The sequence below is a fragment of the Salvelinus alpinus genome, chromosome 1 (genome assembly GCF_045679555.1).
Source record: "Salvelinus alpinus chromosome 1, SLU_Salpinus.1, whole genome shotgun sequence".
In the NCBI taxonomy this organism is placed as follows: Eukaryota; Metazoa; Chordata; class Actinopteri; order Salmoniformes; family Salmonidae; genus Salvelinus; species Salvelinus alpinus.
This window is the reverse complement of record NC_092086.1, coordinates 107,704,998-107,725,760: the sequence shown is the minus strand read 5'-3', so window position 1 is coordinate 107,725,760 and position 20,763 is coordinate 107,704,998. Positions and strand designations below refer to the sequence as shown.

The following is a 20,763-nucleotide window of genomic DNA, read 5'->3' as shown; positions in this document are numbered from 1 at the left end:
TCAACCTCCCCTACTACAGAAAATGACTAGTTTGTGACTAACCAGTGCATAGGGGTTTGGGGAGTGGGGTTGGGGGTGTGGGTGTTTGGGAGGCTGAGGGGGTGTATAGAGCAGGTGGGGGTAGCAGTAAGTATCAGACCAAGCCTGTGATCTCTGCAGTGCTGCTCTGCTCCCTAAAAGAGCCACACGCACAAAGACTTCTGAGGGGAACCATGCAGCTGCCAAGAGGTGTCAAGGAGTCCATGTGGTCCTGTAGGTCCTGTGTGGCTTAGTTGGTAGAGCATGGCACTCCAAACACCAGGGTTGTGGGTTTGATTCCCACAGGGGACCAGTAGAAAATGTATGCACTCACTATTGTAAATCGTCTGATAAAATGACTAAATATGTTTTTTTAAACTGATCTCTGTATGGCACCAAGGTAGAGCAGTCAGTGGGAGTAGTGTGACCGTTGGGAGTCTGTCTGTCAATGCATTCACTACTCTCCCCGTTACAGCTGTCTATGTTACTGTTACAGCTGTCTATGTTACTGTTACAGCTGTCTATCTCCCTGTTACAGCTGTCTATGTTACTGTTACAGCTGTCTATGTTACTGTTACAGCTGTCTATGTTACTGTTACAGCTGTCTATGTTACTGTTACAGCTGTCTATGTTACTGTTACAGCTGTCTATGTTACTGTTACAGCTGTCTCTCTCCCCGTTACAGCTGTCTATGTTACTGTTACAGCTGTCTATGTTACTGTTACAGCTGTCTCTCTCCCTGTTACAGCTGTCTATGTTACTGTTACAGCTGTCTCTCTCCCCGTTACAGCTGTCTATGTTACTGTTACAGCTGTCTATGTTACTGTTACAGCTGTCTATGTTACTGTTACAGCTGTCTATGTTACTGTTACAGCTGTCTCTCTCCCTGTTACAGCTGTCTATGTTACTGTTACAGCTGTCTCTCTCCCTGTTACAGCTGTCTATGTTACTGTTACAGCTGTCTATGTTACTGTTACAGCTGTCTATGTTACTGTTACAGCTGTCTCTCTCCCTGTTACAGCTGTCTATGTTACTGTTACAGCTGTCTATGTTACTGTTACAGCTGTCTATGTTACTGTTACAGCTGTCTCTCTCCCTGTTACTGTTACAGCTGTCTCTCTCCCCGTTACAGCTGTCTATGTTACTGTTACAGCTGTCTATGTTACTGTTACAGCTGTCTCTCTCCCTGTTACAGCTGTCTATGTTACTGTTACAGCTGTCTCTCTCCCTGTTACAGCTGTCTATCTCCCTGTTACAGCTGTCTCTCTCCCTGTTACTGTTACAGCTGTCTATCTCCCTGTTACTGTTACAGCTGTCTATCTCCCTGTTACTGTTACAGCTGTCTCTCTCCCCGTTACAGCTGTCTATGTTACTGTTACAGCTGTCTATGTTACTGTTACAGCTGTCTCTCTCCCTGTTACAGCTGTCTATGTTACTGTTACAGCTGTCTCTCTCCCTGTTACAGCTGTCTCTCTCCCTGTTACAGCTGTCTCTCTCCCTGTTACAGCTGTCTATGTTACTGTTACAGCTGTCTCTCTCCCTGTTACAGCTGTCTATGTTACTGTTACAGCTGTCTCTCTCCCTGTTACAGCTGTCTATGTTACTGTTACAGCTGTCTATGTTACTGTTACAGCTGTCTATGTTACTGTTACAGCTGTCTATGTTACTGTTACAGCTGTCTATGTTACTGTTACAGCTGTCTATGTTACTGTTACAGCTGTCTATGTTACTGTTACAGCTGTCTCTCTCCCTGTTACAGCTGTCTATGTTACTGTTACAGCTGTCTCTCTCCCTGTTACTGTTACAGCTGTCTATCTCCCTGTTACAGCTGTCTATCTCCCTGTTACAGCTGTCTATCTCCCTGTTACAGCGGTCTATCTCCCTGTTACAGCTGTCTCTCTCCCTGTTACAGCTGTCTATGTTACTGTTACAGCTGTCTATGTTACTGTTACAGCTGTCTATGTTACTGTTACAGCTGTCTATGTTACTGTTACAGCTGTCTATGTTACTGTTACAGCTGTCTCTGTCCCCGTTACAGCTGTCTCTGTCCCCGTTACAGCTGTCTCTCTCCCTGTTACTGTTACAGCGGTCTATCTCCCTGTTACAGCTGTCTATCTCCCGTTACAGCTGTCTATCTCCCTGTTACTGTTACAGCTGTCTCTCTCCCTGTTACTGTTACAGCTGTCTATCTCCCTGTTACAGCTGTCTATCTCCCTGTTACAGCTGTCTATCTCCCTGTTACAGCTGTCTATCTCCCTGTTACAGCTGTCTATCTCCCTGTTACAGCTGTCTATCTCCCTGTTACAGCTGTCTATCTTCCTGTTACATCTTTAGATCTCAGCCTCTCTACCATTCCCCACCATTCCAATCATTCAGAATCCCTGGTGCTTCACTGCTTCCCCTCTTCCCTGCATCTAGCTCCAGCTCCAAGCAGTAAGCCTGGGTGTTAGTCTGTTTCTGCTCTCTAGCCAACTCCTTCTGGAATTGTGAGAGCAGAAACCAGGCTACAATGCAGTGGCTTTGAGGAAGGGGGTTTGGAATAAGGCGCTACAAAGCTAATGGTTTGGAGCAACAGGAAGATTAAACAACAGAGTCAGCATGTCTCATAACTAGTGAAAACATCCCAGTGTAATAATAATTTGTCTCCCAAGTGGCGCAGCAGGCTAAGGCATTGCATCTCAGTGCAAGAGGCATAACTACAGTCCCTGGTTCAAATCCAGGCTGAATCACATCCGGCCGTGATTGGGACTCCCATAGGACAGCGCACAATTGGCCCAGCATCGTCCAGGTTAGGGTTTGGCCGGGGTAGGCCGTCATTGTAAATCAAATTTGTTCTTAACTGACTTGCCTAGTTAAATAAAGGTTCAACAAAAAAACTATTTAAAATACACTTTCTTTCTCTAAGTAACAGGCTGATTTTCTCTTGAACTTGAGGTTAAAACGCCCGCTTAGCCCCTCACCGCTTAGCTCCTCACCTCGAGGGACAGGCGGGCGAGGCAGGAGCTACAAAGAGGATTTGCTGTGAAAGGGACTCGGGAGACGAGGAGAAGAAGCGCCAAGACGAGACACGAGAAGAGTGAAGTAGGGGGGGTTACACAGAGGGTTGCATGTTTCAATACTTAAACATTCCAATTGGCTACGGGTGGCGGGGGGATAATGCTAGCTAACGTCGTAATGCAGCAGTATCAGTTCCACAGCTTCTGATATGTTACACGGGTGGGGCTGAACACTGTTCATGGACTACAGTATGTGGAGGGAGAGAGAGCCCCACTATAGCTGGTGGAGAATTGGTGGCTGTGGTGGCCCCTGGAGCCCCAGTCGGAGGACATGTGTTTGATATAATTCCATTCATTCCAGTCATTAAAATGAGCCTGTTCCACCGATTTAAAGTGACACCAACCTCCACTGGTTGGGGACAACAGGGCCAAGCAAGGGGGGTATGGGGTTGACAGAGAGGCTGGCAGGAACACAAACAGTATCCCAGCTGAGTCACTGGGGGTGACAGAGGCTGACAGGGCTGGTTGGGGTTAGCCTGGCTGGTTGGGGTTAGCCTGGCTGGTTGGGGTTAGCCTGGCAGGCTGGCTGGCAGACACAGAAAGGGGGGATTAAAATCAGGGGGGAAAAACAATAAAAGTGCAAAGTGCATGCTGAGGGAGGGGAGAAAGGGGCAGATGGGAGGATTTGGGGGTTCAAGCGTTGATCTGGTCTGTGAACAAACAGGGCTGTATGTAGCATTACAATGGCCCAGTTAGAGGCAGACTGGGAGAGGTGGTATAGTGGTCTTAACAGAGACACAATGGCAGCACTGCCAGCACACAGCACTCCCACAACATCAGTCTAGACTCACAGAGCATAGGATCAGTAGTAAGCTCTGCGATGGCTGTCTAAAGCACAACATCAGTCTAGACTCACAGAGCATAGGATCAGTAGTAAGCTCTGCGATGGCTGTCTAAAGCACAACATCAGTCTAGACTCACAGAGCATAGGATCAGTAGTAAGCTCTGCGATGGCTGTCTAAAGCACAATATCAGCTGGAAATTGAAAACAACCTAATGGTGGTCTGAACTGATGTGTTTAAGTAGTCAGTCAAATGCTTCAGTATAACCCCGCTACTGAGGTCTGTCAAACAGAAACTCTCTCACTAACAGTGTGGGTCTCTCTCTTCCTGTGCTGGTCTGAGATCAGGTGATGTAAACACAGGCGACACCACTCAACAGACAGAAGATGTTATTGGGACCATCTATAAGAGGAAAGTGGCTGAGGCTGGTAGCCACTTCGTCACAGTACATGCTCCCATTCTCCCATCTCTCCAAGGTTACACGCACGCACGCACGCACGCACGCACGCACGCACGCACGCACGCACGCACACACATCAGGGTCATATTTTATTTTACCACCACAACTATAAACACTAATAAATCCTGTCTCCAGCAGACGTGGCAGAGCGCAGAGAGTAGATGCTTCGGTACAGAGCAGTGATTAGCAACATAAGTCCTACACTGAGGTTCCTTACTATCACTTTCAGAAACAACATACTACATTACTGTGTCCTTACTACAGAATCATATCCAAACACTTTCAGTAATAACATAGTACCATAGCTGTAGGAAGTAGAGGTGTTGAGGGTGCTGCAGTACCCCCTGAAAAATATGAATACATTTGTAAAATAAAGATTCCGGAAAGTAGTGCACTGGGCCTTTACCAGTCCTGTATTAGTGGGCCGATATAGCCGTCTGTAGCGCGGGCCAAATCGCAGCACCCACACCTCCAAACATCTTCCCACGGCTATGCATACTACTGTAAGATTTCTTACTATAGTATCCAAAGACTTTCAGTGGCGATATAGTGTAATTCATCTCCCTGCTAAGCTCTCCTGTGATGCTCTACTGCTACAATAGAGTGTCTGGACACAATGTACCAACAAAACATCCTTATGTTATCTCTCAGGAATCAGCCATGCTCATGTTGCCGAGGCTCCTAAATCCGACGAGTAGATCATCCTCCCAGTATCACCAGCTAGCTGTTGGCCAACACGGGAATGAACACACTCCAACACACCCATTTACACAGACATAAAACCACTAACAGAAATGTCCAGAAATTCAAAAGCCAAAATACAGATTCTGTTCTTTCAAAAGCGAACTCTAACAAAAACATAATTCTAATCACCTCTGTCTTGCTCTTCGATTTCTCAAACACACACACACGCACACTCACACACACACACATCCACCCTCACCTGCACCTGCATGAAGGAGCCTCTGTAGAAACAGCAGGCAGCTGCCGACAGGGTGCTCCATAGGCTACAGCGCTCCGTCATGATTCCTTTCTCCTCTCCTGTCCTGTCCTCACAGCTCAGCTCCATTCACCCTGAGGTCCCCAGCACCAGCCCTCCTCTCTGTCACTGTCCCACAGCAGGCAGGCAGCACTCCGCTCCTCTGCAGGCTAGCAGCCCTGGCAGCAGCTCATCTCACTAACACTGTGTGGCAGCTACGCTACCCTACGTTACTAACGCTAGTTAACACTACAGCTGCTACTGCTGGTACTACTGCTACTGCTGGTACTACTGCTACTACTGGTACTACTGCTACTGCTGGAACTACTGCTACTGCTGATCAGGGCCCTATCCCCTTGCACTTTGCTGCTACTGTCATATCTCTCTCTCGCTCTCTCTCGTTCACACTCTCACTGTGCTTCACGAGCCCTGGCAGGGATTACCTCATCCGTTTCTGATGAAAGGAGTGGGTGGGGGGAGGGTGGGTGGAGAGGAGAGAGGGAGAGAGGGATGAGGGAGAGGGAGGAGGGAGAGGGAGAAATGCTTGCAGGCACTGGCAGAGGCAAGGCAGACCCCACCCATCCCCTCCTCCTTCATGACCACAGAGAGAGAGAGAAAGAGACAGAGAGAGAGAGAGCGAAAGAGATAACACAATGAGAGTGAGAGAGAGGGGAGAGAGTGAGACAGAGAGAGAGAGAGAGAGAGAGAGAGGGGGGAGAGAGAGAGAGAGAGAGAGGGAGAGAGAGAGAGAGAGAGAGAGAGAGAGAGAGAGAGAGAGAGAGAGAGAGAGAGAGAGAGAGAGAGAGAGAGAGAGAGAGAGAGAGAGAGAGAGAGAGAGAGAGAGAGAGAGGGAGAGAGAGAGAGAGAGAGAGAGAGAGAGAGAGAGAGAGAGAGGGGAGAAAGAGCGAGAGAGTGGGGTCTGTTTGTGTTCACAAAAACAAACAGGCCCTACAGAGACCCAGGACAGCATCACAATTAGACCCAACCAAATCATGAGAAAACAAGAAGATAATTACTTGACACATTGGAAATAATTTACCAAAAAACAGAGCAAACTAGGATGTTATTTGGCCCTAAACAGAGAGTGCACAGTGGCAGAATACCTGACCACTGTGACTGACCCAAAATTAAGGAAAGTTTTTACTATGTACAGACTCAGTGAGCATAGCCTTGCTATTGAGAAAGGCCGCCGTAGGCAGACCTGGCTCTCAAGAGAAGGCAGGCTATGTGCACACTGTCCACAAAATGAGGTGGAAACTGAGCTGCACTTCCAAAACCTCCTGCCAAATGTATGACACACATTAAAGACACATATGTGACTCGTTTCAGGAAACTAGGCGTATGTCGCACGTCACTACTTCACAGGAGAGGCATTTGAACGTAAACTTTTTTATTTTTTTATCAAAATGTGTTTTTTGGCAGAAATGCCTTCTGGAATATGTGAACTTTCATGTACCTTAATAACAAACTTGTATTCCATCTGTAAATACAAATAAAACTGTTAAATTACAAGTCTAGTTGGTTCAGCCATGGAAACTGGCTGAGATAATGGATGGGCTGGACATGCCAGGAGATGAGTTTGGATTGGTCTGCCATGTAGCATGGTTATGTTTATAACATGAGCTGCTCAGTATGTGTTGACAGTCCTTTCTACCGTGCCGTTATTGAAATATATAGCGTTGGCCATCGAGAACAATAAAAGTTTTGCAACTTCTCTCAACAACATTGATGCCCTGAATTTAGCAGGTGCTATCGACAGATCAGTTGGAAAAAGTGATTTGCTACTTTCTGCAAAAGCCACAGTCAGTGTGAACCGGAGTGACTTGACACGCTGGCCAAACAAAACGGACTTAAATGGTTCCAGTCGGCCGTGAAGCATTCATCCATGTATATGGGTAAGAGTCTAGCTACATTTTCAGATATTATACATGTCTAATTTTGTCAGAAAGTTGTTTTCATTGCAAGTTAAAGCATACTGTTAGCTAGCTACCGAACGTTAGCTTGCTGGCTCGCTAGCTAACGTTAGGTGTATGATCTGTGTAGTAATATTATTAGAATCAGAAATCAATTAGCATTCTTAGCTTTAGCCTAATGTTAGCTAGCTAACATTTAACCTGGTTGGTTAGCTTTAGCTATCTTCAGATTCATACTATATCCATGCCAATGTTTGTATTGGTTGGTAGTAGTATGAGTTGGGATTATGCCAGCTCATTGTTTAGCTAGCTATATGTCTAAGCAACACAGATGATTACATGACCCATCAAGGTAGCCAGGTGTCTCTGTGGGTGATTACGGCCATCTATTGTATTTCATAAACATGTGTACATGTCTAGACAATAGTGACCCATCCACTTAGCTAGATGTAGCTGGGGGGTGGTTATAGCATTTCCTTCACATGACCTATCAATTTAGACAAGTGCGTCGGGTAAGCGTCATCTAATAATTATAAAATATTTATAAAATATTTTTATCTGGACACTTTCTGTTTTTGATATTGCTACTATGCAAGTAACCATTTCACTGTACTGTTTACACCTTCTGTATCCTGTGTATGTGATAAATAAACATTGATTTTATATGATTACCAGAGATGGTAATGTGAAGAACAACATGACCTGCACCAAAGTCTGATTAGGATATAGGCCAATGACTGGATAAAGTGTATTTTTAACTGGACTTTTCCTTATTGTAGGCTACTACTTTCACCACTTTTAGTCTTGAAATATTTGTCTGTTTACTACATTAATCACTCTGTTTAGCAAATGGCCTCACATGTGAATCCTTAAAGAGATGGGTGGGGCTAGGGCTTAAGAGGGTGTGAACGAGGGGTGTAGACAAAGAAGAGCTCTACAGTAGGTGTACCAAAACATTCAAGGGCCATTTTCTCAAAAGTGGTGTTACAAGTTTATCAACTTTCAAAGCAGAATTACATTCCCATTGTTCTTCAACTGCAGTGTATGATATATCATTATCTACCTCTGAGTCTCTACTTTTATCCAATGTAAAAATTTTAAATAAACACAATTTCAAATTGTGCTACATAAAACCGAATCGAGGCGGTCGGTCACATATTTCCCTCAGATTACACAGACTCACAAAGAATTTGAAAACAAATCCAATTTTGATATACTTGCATATCTATTGGGTGAAATACCACAGTGTGCCATCACAACAGCAAGATTTGTGACCTTTTGCCACAAGAAAAAAGCAACCAGTGAAGAACAAACACCATTGTAAATACAACACAAATGTATGTTTATTTATCTTCCCTTTTGTACTTTAAATATTTGCACATCGTTACAACAATGTCTCTATTCCTCTGAAATGTTTGTGAGTGTAATGTTTACTCTTTTTGAATGTTTATTTCACTTTAGTTAATTATTGAGTTCACTTGCTTTGACAATGTAGACATATGTTCCCCATGCCAATAAAGCCCATTGAATTGAGAGAGAGAGAGAGAGAGAGGAGGGAGTTGTGCCTCTTTAGTTTCAGCACTTTCTCAAAGGAATCTGTCCTTTATTTTTAGTTGAAAGGAATTGCATGGTGACAAGAGGGGGTGAAGAACGCACTCACAAACACATTTCTAATCTCATTTACACATGCATACATCTCAACTTTTTTGTTCAGAATGGTAAATTGGATAAAAATATTTCTGTTTATGTGTGAGTGTTTGCAGGTATATGTTGTTGTGCTTGTATACAGTGCCTTCTGAAAGTATTCAGACCCATTGACCTTTTACACATTTTGTTACGTTACAGGGTTGTTCTAAAATTGATTAAATAAATTATAATGTACACACAATACCCCATAATGACAAAGCAAAAACAGTTAAAAAAAAAAAAAAAAAAACAGAAATACAGTATTTACATAAGTATTCAGAACCTTTGCATTGACGGGTCTACCCCCTAACTACCCCCTAACTACCCCTAACTACCCCCTAACTACCCCCTAACTACCCCCTAACTACCCCTAACTACCCCCTAACTACCCCTAACTACCCCCTAACTACCCCCTAACTACACCTAACTACCCCCTAACTACCCCTAACTACCCCCTAACTACCCCTAACTACCCCCTAACTACCCCCTAACTACCCCTAACTACCCCCTAACTACCCCCTAACTACCCCTAACTACCCCCTAACTACCCCTAACTACCCCCTAACTACCCCCTAACTACCCCCAACTACCCCCTAACTACCCCTAACTACCCCCTAACTACCCCTAACTACCCCCTAACTACCCCAGTACTTCCCTACCCACTACCCCCTACCCCCCTACCCCCTAACTACCCCAGTACTTCCCTACCCACTACCCCTCACTACCCCCTAACTACCCCAGTACTTCCCTACCCACTACCCCTCACTACCCCCTAACTACCCCAGTACTTCCCTACCCACTACCCCTCACTACCCCCTAACTACCCCAGTACTTCCCTACCCACTACCCCTCACTACCCCCTACCCCTCACTACCCCCTAACTACCCCAGTACTTCCCTACCCACTACCCCCTACCCCCCTACCCCCTAACTACCCCAGTACTTCCCTACCCACTACCCCTCACTACCCCCTAACTACCCCAGTACTTCCCTACCCACTACCCCTCACTACCCCCTAACTACCCCAGTACTTCCCTACCCACTGCCCCTCACTACCCCCTAACTACCCCAGTACTTCCCTACCCACTACCCCTCACTACCCCCTAACTACCCCAGTACTTCCCTACCCACTACCCCTCACTACCCCCTAACTACCCCAGTACTTCCCTACCCACTACCCCTCACTACCCCCTAACTACCCCAGTACTTCCCTACCCACTACCCCTCACTACCCCCTAACTACCCCAGTACTTCCCTACCCACTACCCCTCACTACCCCCTAACTACCCCAGTACTTCCCTACCCACTACCCCTCACTACCCCCTAACTACCCCAGTACTTCCCTACCCACTACCCCTCACTACCCCCTAACTACCCCAGTACTTCCCTACCCACTACCCCTCACTACCCCCTAACTACCCCAGTACTTCCCTACCCACTACCCCTCACTACCCCCTAACTACCCCAGTACTTCCCTACCCACTACCCCTCACTACCCCCTAACTACCCCAGTACTTCCCTACCCACTACCCCTCACTACCCCCTAACTACCCCAGTACTTCCCTACCCACTACCCCTCACTACCCCCTAACTACCCCAGTACTTCCCTACCCACTACCCCTCACTACCCCCTAACTACCCCAGTACTTCCCTACCCACTACCCCTCACTACCCCCTAACTACCCCAGTACTTCCCTACCCACTACCCCTCACTACCCCCTAACTACCCCAGTACTTCCCTACCCACTACCCCTCACTACCCCCTAACTACCCCAGTACTTCCCTACCCACTACCCCTCACTACCCCCTAACTACCCCAGTACTTCCCTACCCACTACCCCTCACTACCCCCTAACTACCCCAGTACTTCCCTACCCACTACCCCTCACTACCCCCTAACTACCCCAGTACTTCCCTACCCACTACCCCTCACTACCCCCTAACTACCCCAGTACTTCCCTACCCACTACCCCTCACTACCCCCTACCCCCCTACACCCTAACTAGGCATTCAGGCCAAAGAGTTTAATCTTGTTTTCATCAGACCAGAGAATCTTGTTTCTCGTGGTCTGAGAGTCTTTAGGCGCCTTTTGGAAAAGTCCAAGTGGGCTGTTATGTGCCTTTTACTGAGGAGGGGCTTCCGTCTGGCCGCTCTACCATAAAGGCCTGATTGGTGGAGTGTTGCAGAGATGGTTCTCCTTCTGGAAGGTTCCAAACTTCTTCCATTTAAGAATGATGGAGGCCACTGTGATCCCTGGGTACCTTCAATGCTGCAGAAATGTTTTGGTACCCTTCCCCAGATCTGTGCCTCAACACAATCCTGTCTCGGAGCTATATGGACAATTCCTTCGGCCTCATGGCTTGGTTTTTACTCTGACATGCACTGTCAACTGTGGGACCTTATATAAACAGGTGTGTGACTTTCCAAATCATGTTCTATCAATTTAATTTACCACAGATGGACTCCAATCAAGTTGTAGAAACATCTCAAGGATGATCAATGGAAACAGGATGCACCTGAGCTCAATGTTGAGTCTCATAGCAAAGAGTCAGAATACTTATGTAAATAAGGTATCTGTTGTTGTTTTTTTTATATATTTGCTACAATGTCTAAAAACCTGTTTTCGCCTTGTCATTATGGACTATTGTGTGTAGATTGATGAGGGGAAAAATGAATTAAATCCATTGTAGAACAAGGCTGTAACGTAACAAAATGTGGACAAAGTCAAGGGGTCAGAATACTTTCTGAATGCACTCTGCATGTGCAGGGATACTGGAGTGATGGAGGTAGACATAGTTGAAGTCGGAAGTTTACATACACTTAGGTTGGAGTCATTAAAACTCGTTTTTCAACCACTCCACAAATTTCTTCTTAACAAACTATAGTTTTGGCAAGTCGGTTAGGACATCTACTTTGTGCATGACACAAGTCATTTGTCCAACAATTGTTTACAGACAGATTATTTCAGTTATATTTCACTGTATCACAAATCCAGTGGGTCAGAAGTATACACTAAGTTGACAGTGCCTTTAAACAGCTTGGAAAATTCCAGAAAATGATGTCATGGCTTTAGAAGCTTCTGATAGGCTAATTGATATAATTTGAGTAAATTGGACGTGTACCTGTGGATGTATTTCAAGGCCTACCTTCAAACTCAGTGCCTCTTTGCTAGACATCATGGGAAAATCAAAAGAAATCAGCCAAGACCTCAGAAAATAAATTGTAGACCTCCACAAGTCTGGTTCATCCTTGGGAGCAATTTTCAAATGCCTGACGGTACCACGTTCATATGTACAAACAATAGTACGCAAGTATAAACACCATGGGACCACGCAGCCGTCATACCACTCAGGAAGGAGACGCGTTCTGTTTCCTAGAGATGAACGTACTATGGTGCGAAAAGTGCAAATCAATCCCAGAACAACAGAAAATTACCTTGTGAAGATGCTGGAGGAAACAGGTACAAAAGTATCTATATCCACAGTAAAACGAGTCCTATATTGACATAACCTGAAAGGCTGCTCAGCCATGAACAAGCCACTGCTCCAGAACCGCCATAAAAAAGCCAGACTAAGGTTTGCAACTGCACATGGGGACAAAGATCGTACTTTTTGGAGAAATATCCTCTGGTCTGATGAAACAAAAATAGAACTGTCGGCCATAATGACCATCGTCATGGTTGGAGGAAAAAGGGGGAGGATTGCAAGCCAAAGAACACCGTCCCAACTGTGAAGCATGGGTGTGGCAGCATCATGTTGTGGGGGTGCTTTGCTGCAGGAGGGACTGGTGCACTTCACAAAATAGATGGCATCACAAGGCGGGAAAATTATGTGGATACATTGAAGCAACATCTCAAGACATCAGTCAGGAAGTTAAAGCTTGGTCGCAAATGGGTCTTCCAAATGGACAATGACCCCAAGCATACTTCCAAAGGTGTGGCAAAATGGCTTAAGGACAACAAAGTCAAGGTATTGGAGTGGCCATCACAATGCCCTGACCTCAATCCTATAGAAAATGTGTGGGCAGAACTGAAAAAGCGTGTGCGAGCAAGGAGGCCTACAAACCTGACTCAGTTACACCAGCTCAGTCAGGAGAAATCGGCCAAAATTCACCAAACTTTCTCAAGCTTGTGGAAGGCTACCTAAAACATTTGACCCAAGTTAAACAATTTAAAAGCAATGTTACCAAATACTTATTGAGTGTATGTAAACTTCTGACCCACTGGGAATGTGATGAAAGAAATAAAAGCTGAAATAAATCATTCTCTCTACTATTATTTTGACATTTCACATTCTTAAAATAAAGTGGTGATCCTAACTGACCTAAGACAGGGAACTTTTACTAGGATTAAATGTCAGGAATTGTGAAAAACTGAGTTTAAATGTATTAGGCTAAGGTGTACGTAAACTTCCGACTTGTATAGGGGTAAGGTAACTAGGCAACAGGATGTAAGATAAACAGAGTAGCAGCAGTGTACAGTAGATGATGATTGTATGTGAGTGGGTGTGTAGAGTCAGTATAATTGTATGTGCATATTATGTGTGAGTGAGCAAATGATGGAGTGACGTGTTTGTGTGTGCGAGTGTGCAAGTGACAGTGTGTGTGATTGTGTGTAGGACCCTGTGAGTGTGCAAAGAGACAGTGCAAATATTGAAATAAAGGTCAATAAAGATACAAGGTAAACTCAGTCAGTGTAGCTATTTATCAGTCGTATTGCTTGGGGATAGAAGCTGTACAAGAGCCTGTTGGTGTCAGACTTGATGCACTGGTACCTCTTGCCGTACGGCAGTAGAGAAAATAGTCTATGACTTGGGTGGTTGGGGTCTAACGATTTTCCGGGCCTTCTTTTCACACCATCTGAGGGGAAAGAGGCACTGTCAAGCCTTCTTCACGATTGTGTGTTTGTATTTGGATCATTTTAATGGGCTCAGTCTCTTCTTCACTGGGCTCAGTCTGTTCTTCCTGGCTCAGTACTGTGTAGTGTACAGTAGCAGTGTGGTAAGTGGAGGAAACCTAATACTATAAGAGGCATGTTAGCAAGTCCAGCCCAGTCAATTTAAACTCCCTCAGATCAATAACTCTGTGTTGTTGTTTTTGTCGCACTGCCAGGTTGCAGTTCAACTAGCCTACCTGGTTAAATAAAGAACTTGTTCTCAACTAGCCTACCTGGTTAAATAAAGAACTTGTTCTCAACTAGCCTACCTGGTTAAATAAAGAACTTGTTCTCAACTGGCCTACCAGGTTAAATAAAGAACTTGTTCTCAACTAGCCTACCTGGTTAAATAAAGAACTTGTTCTCAACTAGCCTACCTGGTTAAATAAAGAACTTGTTCTCAACTAGCCTACCTGGTTAAATAAAGAACTTGTTCTCAACTGGCCTACCTGGTTAAATAAAGAACTTGTTCTCAACTAGCCTACCTGGTTAAATATAGAACTTGTTCTCAACTGGCCTACCTGGTTAAATAAATAACTTGTTCTCAACTAGCCTACCTGGTTAAATAAAGAACTTGTTCTCAACTAGCCTACCTGGTTAAATAAAGAACTTGTTCTCAACTAGGCTACCTGGTTAAATATAGAACTTGTTCTCAACTAGCCTACCTGGTTAAATAAAGAACTTGTTCTCAACTGGCCTACCTGGTTAAATATAGAACTTGTTCTCAACTGGCCTACCTGGTTAAATAAAGAACTTGTTCTCAACTGGCCTACCTGGTTAAATATAGAACTTGTTCTCAACTGGCCTACCTGGTTAAATAAAGAACTTGTTCTCAACTGGCCTACCTGGTTAAATAAAGAACTTGTTCTCAACTAGCCTACCTGGTTAAATAAAGAACTTGTTCTCAACTGGCCTACCTGGTTAAATATAGAACTTGTTCTCAACTAGCCTACCTGGTTAAATATAGAACTTGTTCTCAACTAGCCTACCTGGTTAAATAAAGAACTTGTTCTCAACTGGCCTACCTGGTTAAATATAGAACTTGTTCTCAACTGGCCTACCTGGTTAAATAAAGAACTTGTTCTCAACTAGGCTACCTGGTTAAATATAGAACTTGTTCTCAACTGGCCTACCTGGTTAAATATAGAACTTGTTCTCAACTGGCCTACCTGGTTAAATAAAGAACTTGTTCTCAACTAGCCTACCTGGTTAAATATATAACTTGTTCTCAACTGGCCTACCTGGTTAAATATAGAACTTGTTCTCAACTAGCCTACCTGGTTAAATAAAGAACTTGTTCTCAACTGGCCTACCTGGTTAAATATAGAACTTGTTCTCAACTAGCCTACCTGGTTAAATAAATAACTTGTTCTCAACTAGCCTACCTGGTTAAATAAAGAACTTGTTCTCAACTAGCCTACCTGGTTAAATAAAGAACTTGTTCTCAACTAGCCTACCTGGTTAAATAAAGAACTTGTTCTCAACTAGCCTACCTGGTTAAATATAGAACTTGTTCTCAACTGGCCTACCTGGTTAAATATAGAACTTGTTCTCAACTAGCCTACCTGGTTAAATAAATAACTTGTTCTCAACTGGCCTACCTGGTTAAATATAGAACTTGTTCTCAACTAGCCTACCTGGTTAAATAAAGAACTTGTTCTCAACTGGCCTACCTGGTTAAATATATAACTTGTTCTCAACTAGCCTACCTGGTTAAATATAGAACTTGTTCTCAACTGGCCTACCTGGTTAAATAAAGAACTTGTTCTCAACTGGCCTACCTGGTTAAATAAAGAACTTGTTCTCAACTGGCCTACCTGGTTAAATAAAGAACTTGTTCTCAACTAGCCTACCTGGTTAAATAAAGAACTTGTTCTCAACTGGTCTACCTGGTTAAATATAGAACTTGTTCTCAACTGGCCTACCTGGTTAAATATAGAACTTGTTCTCAACTAGCCTACCTGGTTAAATAAAGAACTTGTTCTCAACTGGCCTACCTGGTTAAATATAGAACTTGTTCTCAACTAGCCTACCTGGTTAAATAAATAACTTGTTCTCAACTAGCCTACCTGGTTAAATAAAGAACTTGTTCTCAACTAGCCTACCTGGTTAAATATAGAACTTGTTCTCAACTGGCCTACCTGGTTAAATATAGAACTTGTTCTCAACTAGCCTACCTGGTTAAATAAAGAACTTGTTCTCAACTGGCCTACCTGGTTAAATAAAGAACTTGTTCTCAACTAGCCTACCTGGTTAAATAAAGAACTTGTTCTCAACTAGCCTACCTGGTTAAATAAAGAACTTGTTCTCAACTAGCCTACCTGGTTAAATAAAGAACTTGTTCTCAACTGGCCTACCTGGTTAAATAAAGAACTTGTTCTCAACTGGCCTACCTGGTTAAATAAAAATGCAATAAAATGGAGACGCAGGGCTAATTCAATCTGTGAAGCAGGAATATGCTCCTTGCCTAGAGACCGAGAGACAGAGACAGAGACAGAAAGACAGTGCAGGCAGGCTTATCACCAGCAGTAAGACTAAAGGGAAACTATGGAGTTTGAACTGGAACCATCTAGAACCCATGAGGACAAAGGCTATTTTAAGCTTAGGGGTTAGGGATTAGGGCTTTATCAGGGTAAGGGGTTTAGGGTTCGGAGTTAGGTTTAGTGTGTGTGTGTGTGTGTGTGTGTGTGTGTGTGTGTGTGTGTGTGTGTGTGTGTGTGTGTGTGTGTGTGTGTGTGTGTGTGTGTGTGTGTGTGTGTGTGTGTGTGTGTGTGTGTGTGTGTGTGTGTCACAACATCAGGGTCACATTCTCCCTCTAACCTCTACTGTGGTTAGAACCCCAGAAACCAGGTGTACACCCCCACCTACTGGCCTGATCCTGAATCACACTTAATGGCCTGATCCTGAACCTCAGCTACCTACTGGCCTGATCGAGAACCACAGCTACCTACTGGCCTGATCCAGAACCTCAGCTACCTACTGGCCTGATCCTGAATCACACCTAATGGCCTGATCCTGAACCACAGCTACCTACTGGCCTGATTCAGAACCACAGCTACCTACTGGCCTGATCCTGAACCACACCTACCTAGTGGCCTGATCCAGAACCACAGCTACCTATTGGCCTGATCCTGAACCTCACCTACCTACTGGCCTGGTCCTTAACCTCACCTACCTACTGGCCTGATCCTGAACCTCACCTACCTACTGGCCTGGTCCTTAACCACAGCGACCTACTGGCCTGGTCCTTAACCTCACCTACCTACTGGCCTGATCCAGAACCACACCTACCTACTGGCCTGGTCCTTATCCTCACCTACCTACTGGCCTGATCCAGAACCACAGCTACCTACTGGCCTGATCCCGAACCTCACCTACCTACTTGCCTGATCCAGAACCGCACCTACCTACTGGCCTGATCCTGAACCTCACCTACCTACTGGCCTGGTCCTTAACCTCACCTAACTACTGGCCTGATCCAGAACCTCAGCTACCTACTGGCCTGATCCTGAACCTCACCTACCTACTGGCCTGATCCAGAAGCACAGCTACCTACTGGCCTGATCCAGAACCTCAGCTACCTACTGGCCTGATCCTGAACCTCACCTACCTAGTGGCCTGATCCAGAACCACAGCTACCTATTGGCCTGATCCTGAACCTCACCTATCTACTGGCCTGATCCAGAACCACACCTACCTACTGGCCTGATCCTTAACCACACCTACCTACTGGCCTGATCCTTAACCACACCTACCTACTGGCCTGGTTCTTAACCACACCTACCTACTGGCCTGATCCAGAACCACACCTACCTACTGGCCTGGTCCTTAACCACACCTACCTACTGGCCTGATCCAGAACCTCACCTATCTACTGGCCTGGTCACGAACCACACCTACCTACTGGCCTGATCCAGAACCACACCTACCTACTGGCCTGATCCTTAACCACAGCTACCTACTGGCCTGGTCCTTAACCACACCTACCTACTGGCCTGATCCAGAACCACAGCTACCTACTGGCCTGATCCAGAACCTCAGCTACCTACTGGCCTGATCCTGAACCTCACCTACCTAGTGGCCTGATCCAGAACCACAGCTACCTATTGGCCTGATCCTGAACCTCACCTATCTACTGGCCTGATCCAGAACCACACCTACCTACTGGCCTGATCCTTAACCACACCTACCTACTGGCCTGATCCTTAACCACACCTACCTACTGGCCTGGTTCTTAACCACACCTACCTACTGGCCTGATCCAGAACCACACCTACCTACTGGCCTGGTCCTTAACCACACCTACCTACTGGCCTGATCCAGAACCTCACCTATCTACTGGCCTGGTCACGAACCACACCTACCTACTGGCCTGATCCAGAACCACACCTACCTACTGGCCTGATCCTTAACCACAGCTACCTACTGGCCTGGTCCTTAACCACACCTACCTACTGGCCTGATCCAGAACCACAGCTACCTACTGGCCTGATCCACAACCACAGCTACCTACTGGCCTGATCCAGAACCATACCTACCTACTGGCCTGGTCCTTAACCACACCTACCTACTGGCCTGATCCAGAACCACAGCTACCTACTGGCCTGATCCAGAACCACACCTACCTACTGGCCTGGTCCTTAACCACACCTATCTACTGGCCTGGTCCTTAACCACACCTACCTACTGGCCTGGTCCTTAACCACACCTACCTACTGGCCTGGTCCTTAACCACACCTACCTACTGGCCTGGTCCTTAACCACACCTACCTACTGGCCTGATCCAGAACCTCACCTATCTACTGGCCTGATCCAGAACCACACCTACCTACTGGCCTGATCCAGAACCACACCTACCTACTGGCCTGATCCTTAACCACACCTACCTACTGGCCTGATCCAGAACCACACCTACCTACTGGCCTGGTCACGAACCACACCTACCTACTGGCCTGATCCAGAACCACAGCTACCTACTGGCCTGGTCCTTAACCACACCTACCTACTTGCCTGGTTCTTAACCACACCTACCTACTGGCCTGATCCTGAACCTCACCTACCTACTGGCCTGGTCCTTAACCACACCTACCTACTGGCCTGATCCTTAACCTCACCTACCTACTGGCCTGATCCTGATCCTCACATACCTACTGGCCTGCTCCAGAACCACAGCTACCTACTGGCCTGGTCCTTAACCTCACCTACCTAATGGCCTGATCCAGAACAACACCTACCTACTGGCCTGGTCCTTATCCTCACCTACCTACTGGCCTGATCCAGAACCACAGCTACCTACTGGCCTGATCCCGAACCTCACCTACCTACTTGCCTGATCCAGAACCGCACCTACCTACTGGCCTGATCCTGAACCTCACCTACCTACTGGCCTGGTCCTTAACCTCACCTAACTACTGGCCTGATCCAGAACCTCAGCTACCTACTGGCCTGATCCTGAACCTCACCTACCTACTGGCCTGATCCAGAACCACAGCTACCTACTGGCCTGATCCAGAACCTCAGCTACCTACTGGCCTGATCCTGAACCTCACCTACCTAGTGGCCTGATCCAGAAAAACAGCTACCTATTGGCCTGATCCTTAACCACACCTACCTACTGGCCTGATCCTGAACCTCACCTATCTACTGGCCTGATCCAGAACCGCACCTACCTACTGGCCTGATCCTTAACCACACCTACCTACTGGCCTGATCCTGAACCTCACCTATCTACTGGCCTGATCCAGAACCACACCTACCTACTGGCCTGGTCCTTAACCTCACCTACCTACTGGCCTGATCCAGAACCACACCTACCTACTGGCCTGGTCCTTATCCTCACCTACCTACTGGCCTGATCCAGAACCACACCTACCTACTGGCCTGGTCCTTAACCACACCTACCTACTGGCCTGATCCAGAACCTCACCTACCTACTGGCCTGGTCACGAACCACACCTACCTACTGGCATGATCCAGAACCACAGCTACCTACTGGCCTGATCCAGAACCACACCTACCTACTGGCCTGGTCCTTAACCACACCTACCTACTGGCCTGATCCAGAACCACAGCTACCTACTGGCCTGATCCAGAACCACACCTACCTACTGGCCTGGTCCTTAACCACACCTATCTACTGGCCTGGTCCTTAACCACACCTACCTACTGGCCTGGTCCTTAACCACACCTACCTACTGGCCTGGTCCTTAACCACACCTACCTACTGGCCTGGTCCTTAACCACACCTACCTACTGGCCTGATCCAGAACCACACCTACCTACTGGCCTGATCCAGAACCACAGCTACCTACTGGCCTGGTCCTTAACCACACCTACCTACTGGCCTGGTCCTTAACCACACCTACCTACTGGCCTGGTCCTTAACCACACCTACCTACTGACCTGGTCCTTAACCACACCTAGCTACTGGCCTGGTTCTTAACCACACCTACCTACTGGCCTGGTTCTTAACCACACCTACCTACTGGCCTGATCATGAACCTCACCTACCTACTGGCCTGGTCCTTAACCACACCTACCTACTGGCCTGATCCTGAACCTCACCTACCTACTGGCCTGGTCCTTAACCTCACATACCTACTGGCCTGATCCTGATCCTCACCTACCTACTGGCCTGCTCCAGAACCACAGCTACCTACTGGCCTGGTCCTTAACCTCACCTACCTACTGGCCTGATCCAGAACCACACCTACCTACTGGCCTGGTCCTTATCCTCACCTACCTACTGGCCTGATCCAGAACCACAGCTACCTACTGGCCTGATCCCGAACCTCACCTACCTACTTGCCTGATCCAGAACCGCACCTACCTACTGGACTGATCCTGAACCTCACCTACCTACTGGCCTGGTCCTTAACCTCACCTAACTACTGGCCTGATCCAGAACCTCAGCTACCTACTGGCCTGATCCTGAACC

The 20,763-nt window shown here is 46.3% G+C and overlaps 1 protein-coding gene across 4 annotated transcripts in view; it reads right to left on the bottom strand.

The window, feature by feature from the left end:
* LOC139538172 (SH2 domain-containing protein 3C-like) overlaps positions 1–20,763 on the bottom strand; it is a 142,684-nt gene that overhangs the window by 68,059 nt on the left and 53,862 nt on the right. Inside the window, exon 1 of one of the 4 annotated variants that reach the window (XM_071340052.1) lies at positions 5,260–5,728. The exons of 2 other annotated variants lie outside the window; for them this stretch is intronic. In XM_071340052.1, coding sequence (XP_071196153.1) covers positions 5,260–5,385 — 126 coding nt within the window. In that variant the 5' untranslated portion in view covers positions 5,386–5,728. Of the gene's footprint in view, positions 1–5,259; positions 5,729–20,763 lie in introns of those variants that run through there. One more of the 4 variants, XM_071340058.1, reaches the window with a different exon arrangement.